We start from the raw sequence: 11,693 nt of genomic DNA on the forward strand, positions 1-11,693 counted from the left end.
AGTCAAATTAGACTAATATACTAATATTTGACTTTGCCGAATATTTGCTGAAACTGCCTGATCAGCGAAAGATAGTCAAAAAAGTTAATATTTAAATCTTCTTAGAATCTTTTTGACTTTGATTCCTCTTGGATAAAGGTAAATAAATATATAATTTTATTATTTTCAAAAAAAAAATTTTCACGAATGGCATTTTATTTGTTTCAACTTCAGTCTGTAAGTACATAGATAAGCTCCTCTGACTTCATTTCAGCTTTGGAAGGCGAGAGCTTTTTTCAAAATTAAATTTGTAGAAACGTTTTACTAACATTTCTTTTTTTTTTTTTGTAGGAATTACCAGCAATAAGACTTTAAGATGAGAAAAGGTTGGAACTTTTTTTTATCTTTTCTTTTTTTAATTTAAGAATCATTTTAACATTTCTTTTCATTAATTTTTTTTGTAGGGTTTCGGCTTGAATGAACTAGACTTTAAGGTAAGAAATGGAAAAGAGGGAAGGAGTAATTTTATTTTAAATCTAAGAAACAAACTAACGTTTCTTTTTTATTGCTTTTTTTTATAGGATGCTGGCTTGGACACAAACTGGACTTTAAGGTAAAAAATAGGGAAAGGGGGAAGGAGGAAGAGGATTTTTTTATTTAAATATAGGAATGAACTAACGTTTCTTTTTGTATTTTTTTGTAGAACACCAGCTTGGACTATAAGGAGATAATCAGAATTTTCTTTTTATCAATCCAATATATAAATTACCGAAATATGATTAAGATCGAACCATACTTCACTGAATCCTTATAATTTGAATCCATACGAATGCTAATATTTTATTTAGGTATAATTTTTTTATATGGTAGAAGGAAATAGGAATGAATTTTTATATCATGTCAATTCCCCTCATTTACATTATTTGTAATAATAAAGATGTTTTGTCAAACATCAACTTTATTAAACTTTCCCATGTCAATTTAAAATCATCACCTCTAATAAGAAATTCTCATGAAATTTGGAATTAACAAAATTAATCAAAATTTTAGGATTTCATACAAACATTTTTTAAACAAAGAGATCAAAGAATTCCGATAATTATTATTTTAAGAATTTTTCATTAAAATTCGTTTTTTTTTTTGATTTAAATCAAAGATAATTTTTGAGTATGTACGGAAATATCGTATGTTTAATTTGCTAAAATTATTTTACCATTTTTTTTCATCAAGAAAAACTTGTACAGTAAAATATTAAATTGAATGTGCATTATATCGCACAAATGATTACGTCAGTATAATAATTTAATGAAAGCTAAAATTCATGGTTTTTACTTTAGAAATATTTTAAGGCCCATTTTTCATTTTTCACTTTTAAAGTAAAATTTAAATGGTGATCTTATTACGATTCGATAAATTACATCTATTGTAGAGTGTAGAGTTATTTAATAAAATAACAACAAAGACCATCGAGATTAGGTTCCGGCATACTTTACAGACAACACGTGGCGTGATGCCTTAGGCCAGAGTTATGTCGTAATGTGGGCCAGGTGATTAATTGTCACGTACTGTGTTGTCGGTGAAAATTTTTGTTGGTCAAATGTCTTTCAATGAAATGGGGAGCTGCTCAAAATCCCAACGATCAGAATCCCGTTATAACACAAGCTCGACGCTCACAAATCATAATCTCGAAAGTTCAAATCCTGACACTCATTATACCGACACTTATTATCTTCTTTTTTTAATTTTTACATTTTTTTTTTAGACGTAATATTTTTTGTAATACTTTGTGGCGATTATTAATATTACTTATTTTGGAGAGTTGGAAATAATATACCGAAGGAAAAAAACCCCTAATATTTTCCCGGTCATTCATAAGCTCAGCTAATCACTCCGCAATTTTTAAAACACTTAGTGCGACAGGGGATTATTTCTATTCAATTATTTAATAATTTTAAAAATACAATAATATAATTTTTTTAAAAATATTTCGATGTTTTTATTTTAAAAAATTATATTTTTATTAATATTTAATAATTTTAATAATCAAACTTCGCTTATTAATAAAATAAAAATGTAATGTTTGTATATAAAGATATAATTTTTTTTTTTAATAACGGGATTATTAAGTGTCGGGATAATTGAGTGTCTGGATTTTGAAATTTGATTTGTCAGAATTGTGAGCTCATAACGGGATTCTGATCGTCGAGATTTCCTCATTTTTCGTCCGAAAAAGGATTTCTCCGTAGTTAAGATAATTTTCACAATTTAAGACCTTCCCCATAGTTAATATAAAATCCCCCTACTAACATATGATTATGTAATTTTTTTTTAAATTGAAAATTTCGCATTATTGCCATTTTAATTATTGATTTTAAATTTTTTCATATTATTTTTTTTTTAAAAAAAACATTCAATATATTACAAATAATTGATAATTATCGATTTTAATTGAATATTTGGTTTATGATCGAAAAAGTTAATCTATCAATATGCTTTAAAATAAATATTCAATAAAAGACTAGACTAATTATTAATATATTTTGTTTTGAAAAATTTAATACGTAACTTATTTGTAAAGTAAATATAAATTCTAGTTGTTTGATTACGACATTGGCTATATATATAATTATGATAACATAAGTATAGGAACATAATTAGAGTATTAAAAATTAAATTTGGTATATACATAGTAGTAATTTTAACATGTGCTAAAATTATACGTGTTGAGATAAAATCAAAATGGTGGAAAAACTGGAAATATGATTTTTAATGTAACTCAGGAGATTAAGACCGAGCTATTGATAATTACGTTTTAACGAAACATTAACAATATTCATATCTATTCATAGTATAAAAAAATAAATTATAAATTAGTTCATTATGGTTAAACATGACATTTTATAATAATTATTTTTTAACCATAATTGAGGTTCGATCATGTCGGCAAATTGGCTTGTCGGCAAATCAAGTTTTTTTATAAGGAAACACGTAAATGAAAATTGCAGAAATTTTCAGTCAATTAGTTTTTTATTACATAACAAGCAGGATAATATATGAGGTAAAAATAGGATTAATCCATATTTTATCGACCAGGACGGTAAAATTATAATATAGATAATGATAAATATATATATATATATTGTATTAGAAATTAAAAATAACATTAATAAAACTATCAAAGTTAATTAAATAAAAGGTCTTCTTAAAGAATATAAAGCAAATAAAGCTAACTAAATACAAATAATTTTAACTAGGGTTCTGGCAATATGACATGTCTTGTTGATTAAAATGCCAAGTAGCAACAGTTCCGGTAAATTTAAAACAGGTATCTGAGTTAAATGGTCCTCTATTTTTTGTTTCTCTCTTGCTGCCCATAACCTTTGCGTGAAGGTAATATGGATTAGCTTGTATGTCTCGAGAATGAAAAGTTACACTTGGATCTCCATTTTCGCAATTCAACCATCCGGTAGTCATTACAGTATTACCATAATTATCTGTAGCCCAAACTTTACATTGCGAAAAAAACACAAATATACCGAAAGTAGAATTAAATGCTTCAATTTGTTCAATTGCTATAATACAAATTATGGCAACAACGGTTAAAGGAATGGAAATTTTCATATTGTATTTTATGAAATTTGCTTAGGATTTTTTTTTTTAATAAAAAATTTTCTTGCGTTATTGTCAGATTATATATATTTTTTGGTATCTAAGTATGTAATCAAAAAAGTCTCCTTTTTCATATGTTATTTATCATATTTCATCCCTATAAAAATGAAATGTGTTAAATTCATTTTATTTTGTTTATGTGTAAAAAACGACTATTTTGTCTGATTTATGTCTTATTACAAAAAAAAACCGAAAAAGGAATGTTTGAAAAAAAAAGAAAGAAAAAATCGGAAAAAAACTGAAAAAAATTTGAAAAAGGAAATAAACATCAAAAGAATTTTTTTTAATTATATACTAGATGATCAGTCCAAAAAACAAAAAGACTGGAAAAGAAAAATTAATAATAAAAAAAGGGGAAAAAGATTTTAAAAAAAATATTCGGTCTTAAAGAAGGACCGAGGGAAAATAACTTACAGCTGATTTCACAATGTACGGGACATTTAGCAAATTTTAAAGAACTCGGAATTATTCGGTAAAGTTCAAAATAAAGATAAAATTATACCACCATTCTCGGAATAGTACGATACTCCAAAATTAGCGTATAATTTTTATTTTATATAAAGCTTACCGAATATTTCCGAGTTCTTTAAAATTTGCTAAGTGTCCCGTACCCTACGAAACGGGAACCGTGATTTCATTGGGTAACGATCACGTGGCGGTCAAAGTAATTCACGTGATCGGTTTTTTGTCGCTATGAAATCAGCTGTAAAACAAAAAATTGATTGGCAGACCGAAAAAAAATCAATTCGAGTTTTCGCGTGCGTTACACTACAGAAGAGTAAAGAATTTTTTAATTATATAAATATATATATATATATTTTTATTACCATTCATTATTTTTTTTCTTTCTCGCACTTATCCAGATGTTAAAAAGAAAATGTTAAATAAAATTGATAAAAGTAATTTTATATAAATAATACATTTACCGTATTTAGTTAATATTAGCTAATGCGTTTATTTATTCATTTCTTAATATTTTATAATTTATTTTGATTCATAATACTTTTATTAAAATTTACTCAAGAACAAATTAATTAGAAATCATATAACATGCAGTTACATAATAAATGACTAATTTATAATAATCACTTGATGATTAGGTAACAAAACACTGAATTCCGGTAAAGAATTTTTTATGATAATGCGTCCAATTACTAAAAGTGATGTTAAGAATAATTTAAAGTATTGTGAGTGGTTGTAAAAAGGGCAGTTAGTGACATTTCATCAAAAAATAAAAATTTTTTTTTTTTGTTTAAAAGTATCAATTCAAAATTACTGAGGGAGTCCAATCAAACCCAGAACCTAAAAAAAATATTAGTGAGAAGTTCTGCATGATAACCTTCCATTATTCCCATTCCTATACCAGAAAGAAATAATCATGGCAATAATACATAAAATATGCAAATTAAAAGCTCTTTAATAAAACTTTTTTCACAAAATAAAACGTAGTTGATTGGATAATATACGTTATGCTATACGAAATTATTGAATACAATCCACTTTCCGATCCAGTGATCAATGCCTATTTCATTGATTAACATTTATTATTAATAACATAAACTTTTGTTTACTGCTTTTTTAATCATGTAATTTGACCGAATTAGTGGTACTGTAGTATCAGCTGTAGTATCATTCATAAGAAATGTAAAATAAAATTCGACTTTTTTTTTAAAAAAAAATACATTAATAAATTTTTCTAATATATCATTTCGTTACACAAAAAGTTCCAGATCCTGCTCCCTTCCAAAATATTTGAATGATAAATCAAATTTAAAGTTCCGTATGTATACGCCAAAATACTTTTTTAGGATGTTTGCATAAGATAGGGATGGTCGCGGTCGCACATATTATTTTCTTATCTAAAATTCACGTGACTTCGATAAGTCTGATTTTTCAACATTATTGTTAAAAAGGATGAAATAAATAATAGTAATGCACTCATTTTAATCATATTACAATATGCATTGGCTCTAACAGCTTATGTTTCACTAAAAAGAACTCGGGCGTATTTTTTTTTGACTCTTTTTTTTTGTTTATAAAAGACAATGTCTCATACCAATATTTTATCTAGAAAAAAATGAAAACAGATATTATAAAACATCTCATTTTTTTAATAATTTTAGCTTCGCTTTTAACGGCAAACGCTTTACAATTTTCACAATGCAGCGGATATTATCCAAATCCGGCTAACGTATCACTTTTACCTGATCCCCCCATTTTTGGGCAGTCTGCAGAAATTTTTATTTCTACAATAGCATATACTACAATCGAAGTTAGTGCATATGTTAATATTCTAATGAGTAATCCTAATTGGGACTTCCCGCTTATTTATAAACAAAAAATTTGTATGGATAAATTTATTCATCAAACTTGTTCTAAATCAGATATATATTATAGTTTTGATTACAAATTTACTTATAACCTCGGTAATCAAACTTCAGCGTTAAAAATTGATATTGTAGCTAAGCTTGTGAATCCAGATAATAATATTTTAAGCTGTATCAATGGTACTGTTACTATACAAGCACCATATTGATAAAAATAAAAATTTATACTAAGCTAAACTATAAATTTATATGAACAACTAAAACAATAATTTTAGTTTTCACATTTGTAATTATTTTCATTTCTTGGAGTTATTAATTATGGCTCAGACATTGTATCCCTTGGCGGTTTCATTCCCTTCATTCTTCTTGCCTTATTGTACCTATAAACAACAAATACAATAAATCCAAGAGTAGTTACCAGAATAATAATAGGAATAACTATAGTTCTTATAACAGTTGTGTCGGTTAAATAAATTTTATTATATTGCTCCACTTCGGTAAAATTTGCATAATCTCCAATTTTATAAATATGAATGTCATTACTAGCTTGTTTGGTAGTTCCTTGACCTAATAAAAGGAATTAAAATGTTGTTATAGAGAAATGTTTTATATTTATGGCCTAAAAATAATATATATTAACAATATGTACCAAAAGCTATAAACATATGATCATCATGAAATGTCGCAGTATGACCTCTATAAGGAGCTCCAATTATAGTTCCATTTCCATGATACCATTCTCGTGTTTTTAAATCTAAGACCACATAATAATTTTCTACTGGTAATTTCGAAGCTTTAACTCCCCCGAATACAATAATTCTATTATCATTTGCTTTATTAAAATAAGAGTATTTAATCAGGATCCGAGTATCTTAAAAAAAATCATTTAAATACTTACTTAAAATAGCTGTATGATAATATCTTTGTTCTGGTGGATTTTTGGTTTCCTATTTTAATATATTATAAGAAATTTGACAAATTATAATTTTAACAGTAATAGCAAGTAATCACGTACCCATTTATTCCAATTACAACTTTTAGTATTATAGACATCTAACTTATATTAGTTAAAAGAAAATGTGTTAATCATAATACATATAATACCTGTAATAAATAAATAAATAGTTTACAGTTTACGTACGTTGGCCATATTCATTAATCCATTATCACTATTTCCACCAATATAAACTATTTCACCAGTATCAGATAAAAAAGTGGCAGTATGTCCCTCCCTCTTAATTATTGTATTATCAATTGTGCCATAAGTCCAATTACTTGTAGTACTATTGAAAATATTCATGGTGTCATAACGTATATATAAATTATCACCTAACTTTCCTCCTCCTCCACCACCAAAGAAATATATTGTATTATTTTTATTATTATTATCTGCAACTGCGCTCAAAAATCTTCTCCTTTCAATCTCATTGTTTGGTACATTCATATTTTTCCATGCTAATGGTAATTGTGTCGTATTAAGAATATATACTAAACTTTCTGTATTTTGAAGAGTACCCATATCTCCCCCAAAAAAGAAAATCGATTCTTTAAATTTACCAAAGACTACAGTTGTTGCTCCATAATGTTCTGGTACTGAATCGCCCAAAGTTACATTTACAAATGGCAATGAACCTTCGGTATTATTAAATGATTTTGAAATATCAAGATAGAAGAAATCATTTGTTAAAAGGCTTTCATTATTTTGACCGCCAAGATAATATATTTTCGTTCCAATTAATGCTGCTGTATGAAAAATTCTTCCTTTTGGAACAACATATTGTTGGCAATTTATATTAGCAAAGATTTGAAAAAAAGTTATATATAGAATCAAGTGTTTTAGATTTTTCATTTTTTGAATTTTTTTTTTCTTTTGAAATTAAAGAAATTATATACATAAATTAAATATTATATCAGCTGACAATAAACCAATTGAACCAATTAAACCATGCAACTATGCAACTGCGCTTAAATAATGATCGAATTTGTATTTACGTTACATAGATATAAGAGATTGTATTTTTTTTATACTTTTTTATATTCAGGGAAGATTGCATTTAAAATACTAAAAAGGGAACTGATCAATGATCATGGTTATCAACAATCACATGATTTGCACGAACTTTAATATTTTCGGTTGTTTTGTACTACCGATACTAAATATAGTTTATTTATTCTTATTACTAACTATTTATTTATTATTTATTTATTTATATTTATTTATTTATTTTTTATTATAATTATTTTTGTTTTAAAATAAAATTTAAATAACTTTACGAAACTTAAGATGAGAATGTAAATAAAAGTGAATAATTTTTGAAGAAACATGTTTATTTAACTTGACTTTAAATATTTCTCGCGACTTTATTAAATATATGTTTCTTTATATTTCCTTTATCAATTTATTCGATAGTACAAAGTCACGCTACCGAAATAATTAATGGGTGTTTTTTTAATGGTTACGTTGAAGCGTTTAAGAGTTGATTCATTTAGTTAATATTATTAAGGCATTAATTAATTTAATTAATTCTAAAAATAATCATAAGAAAACAAAAATAATTCCTATAAACGAATTGAACTTATTTCAATTGCTTTTGTTATTTATATTATACATCAGTTATATTGTATTTACGGTTCGATCATTAAATCACTGGTGATCGTTTCCCTACTGAGTATTTAATAAAATTTCTACGAATTTTGATTCCAATAATAATAACCAATGCAATACTTGTTATGGTTCCACCTAAGACAATAGCATATTCTTTTGGGCAGGTCTGGTGGATCTTCGGTCGTAGACACTTCAGTGATCTCCAATTTTTATAGATAAAAATATCATTAATTGGTTTTTCTATTGAATAGATGCTGCTAAAAAAGAAGGAAAACTATTTGTTAAATACCTACGTTCTTTATTGTATTTTCTTTTTAAAAAAAATACTTACCAAAAGCAATGAATAAAAATCATCAATTAAAGTTGCAATATGACCTATACAAGAAACTTTATTCAATGAATTCACTATTCCATAATACCATTCTAATGTATTCATATCAGGGCTTATTGGTATTGGTAATATTGGTAACGTAATTTTTATTTTCCCAGCTCCGCAAATTGGCCTAATTTTACCAATAAACCAATTATTTAAAATAGTATCAAAAACATTTATCAATAAATTCGCCTCTAAAATGATCTTTTTTATTATTATTATAAGCTGTTTCGCACAAATAACTTCTTCTTTCAGGCAAAATTGTAAAATTGTATATATTTTTTCATTCTAATTTATTCAAGATATAAAAAAAATTGTTAAAACTTTTTTCCGTTTATCGCCGCTTTACCATCAAAATTTTTTTTATCAATCAATATTATTGTGAGAAAACTTCATTCCACTTACTTTTAAAATAATCGAAAAAATATTATATAATAGATGATTGTATTTTTCATATTGGTCATTTTTTTTTCCTTTTTTTTAAAGAAAAAAAAAATTGATACTTTCGTTATATTACTATACTAGGAAACGGGAACCGTGCCGTTTCTGATTCCTGGAGTACTATATATATAGAAATGTATAAATAGCGTAACTTTTGTAAAATATGCAGGACAAACAGATATCGTATATGACATATGAATGCATAAGTTGATAATAATGCATTAATAACATAGCTATGCGTCACCTTTCGTTATAATATAGTCCTTCGTTACACTTCGGAGTTCGGACTAATAATATAATCAAACTACGTTAATCGGCTTAAATTTTGTGTAACAAATCTACTTATCTGCATATATATACCGTAGCATGTGATAGTCATAAATCTAATTATATATCCGAAATGAACGACCAAAATAAGTTCAATTGAATGAAATATGATGATAATGATTTAAATTTTAGAATTATAAGGAATTTTCTCTATAAACATACAGTAAATGAAATTATCAATTGTAGATAACATTCATCATCTAATCAAAATCACACGGGATAAAAAGATAGATAAACTTTATCTTAAAAGATAACATTAATATCTACGAAATATACGGATTTATTTTCCATATCTGGTAGAATGGAAAGACCAATGTTTCTATTATTCGAAACATTGTCACAATCCGTTTTTTATATTCCATCTTTTTTCCGTAAAAGGCTCATATCTCCGGAATTAATAACCCTATATTACGGAATTTATCAAATTATTTACATTTTCCATGAATGGATCCGTGAAAGGCTCATTTTTACGGAGTTTTTACAGAAATAACGGATAAAATTTTTTATAGGGTTAAAATATGAGTATACAGTAATTATTTGTTTGTTACTCATCACTTTGGCAGTATTTCATTCAAAGTTGGATCGTTCTGTCCCAAAAGACCGGTCTCTTAGCCAACCGGTTCGGTATTTTAGGCCAGTCTTAAAGTTTTCAAATTTATTTTATTTATTTTATTTAAAACGGTGGTATAGTTGGGTTGATCATTAATCAGCAAAAACAATGAAATAAAAGTCGCACTAAATTAGTTTATATTAGCAATGTATAAAATTATCTGAGAGTTTTTTCGTCCAAATTGGGAATTATAGTTAGATTCACCACTATAAAATATTAAAAATGCCGCTTTATTCTTCAATTCAAAAAATGATTAGTCAAAATTTAATGCATTTCAGGATATTCAGTATAAAAATTCCTCTTGATAGTTTGTTGTTTTAATTGGTTATAGTACATTTCGTCGAAGTCCATTTCACTGAAACCCATTTTGACGAAGCTATTTCACCAAAGAGAAGCTTTGTAAAATGGACATTTCATCGAATCCTTCGCCCAAATCATCCATTTTGTTGAAGAACATTTCACCGAAAATGTTAGTGATTAACATATTTCCTTAATCATTAACAATTTGATACAAAGAAAATAAAAGTGCTCAAAGAACAAAAATTTTCTTTAAAATATTGTTTCGAAAAGTTTGTGAATATGATGATTTTGTTATCTTTTTTTTATGTATAATAATTCGTTTTTCTTCCCAAAAAAAGAAAAATTAAAAAAATCCATATTTTCGGCAAAAATGACTTACATCTGTATTCGGGGAAATGGCATTTCGGCAAAATGACATTTCGGTAAAATATCCCATTTGTGAAATTGCTTCTGTGAAATGGACTTCTGAGAAATGTCTGAATACCACTTTAATTTAAGGATGTCAATCTACCAATTTAAGTATAGGACAGAATTTATTGTATTAAAAAATGTGGTCAAAGAATATTAAACCGAGTAAACGACTAAAAAGATATTTTCATGTATATAACAAAGAATATTATTATAATAATCATAATAATCTTTAATAATGCGAAGTATATACTTACTTGGGATTTTCTTTATGATGAAATAGATTCTAAAATAAATAAATAAATTTACAAAATATACTTACATATTAATTTTTTAAAATTTACCTTGATATGATAAATTGTTTTCTTGTGGAGATTTTTAGATTATATTCATTTTTTCTGTTTTTCAATTTACTCTCTTTAATTTTTTTCACATTCTTTTATTTAAGAATATTAAATTTTCGCTATCTTCTTCGTTAAGTTCATCGAAATATGTTCCTAATATTTGAAATAATTCTTTAGCAGTAGGTGTTTACATTTAATAATCAAATTTGCAATTAATTTAATGGTGTATCTTCAGAAATTTTCGGTCTAAGACTGTAGAGCCTTCGTAAACAATTAATTTTCACAGAATTAAATCCTTTAATATTCGATG

At 26.0% G+C, this 11,693-nt stretch overlaps 3 protein-coding genes across 3 annotated transcripts; 1 reads left to right on the forward strand and 2 right to left on the reverse strand.

Annotated features, from left to right (window-relative positions):
- Positions 1–3,225: 3,225 nt before the first annotated feature.
- OCT59_011871 (uncharacterized protein) lies at positions 3,226–3,600 on the reverse strand (the record flags this gene model as incomplete). Its single annotated transcript, XM_025326545.1, has 1 exon — positions 3,226–3,600. One exon carries the CDS (start codon positions 3,598–3,600, stop codon positions 3,226–3,228), a length of 375 nt encoding a protein of 124 aa, XP_025175651.1.
- Positions 3,601–5,725: 2,125 nt separating this feature from the next.
- Positions 5,726–6,184, forward strand: OCT59_011872 (uncharacterized protein; the record flags this gene model as incomplete). The annotated part of the gene is made up of 1 exon (XM_025326544.1): positions 5,726–6,184. One exon carries the CDS (start codon positions 5,726–5,728, stop codon positions 6,182–6,184), a length of 459 nt encoding a protein of 152 aa, XP_025175650.1.
- A 107-nt stretch (positions 6,185–6,291) lies between these two features.
- Positions 6,292–7,494, reverse strand: OCT59_011873 (uncharacterized protein; the record flags this gene model as incomplete). Its single annotated transcript, XM_066134079.1, has 5 exons — positions 6,292–6,542; positions 6,625–6,807; positions 6,874–6,922; positions 6,991–7,032; positions 7,117–7,494. The coding sequence occupies 5 exons, from the start codon at positions 7,492–7,494 to the stop codon at positions 6,292–6,294; spliced, it is 903 nt and encodes a 300-aa protein (XP_065989378.1).
- Between the last annotated feature and the right edge of the window lie 4,199 nt (positions 7,495–11,693).

The sequence above is a fragment of the Rhizophagus irregularis genome, chromosome 2 (genome assembly GCF_026210795.1).
Source record: "Rhizophagus irregularis chromosome 2, complete sequence".
Classification (NCBI taxonomy): Eukaryota; Fungi; Glomeromycota; class Glomeromycetes; order Glomerales; family Glomeraceae; genus Rhizophagus; species Rhizophagus irregularis.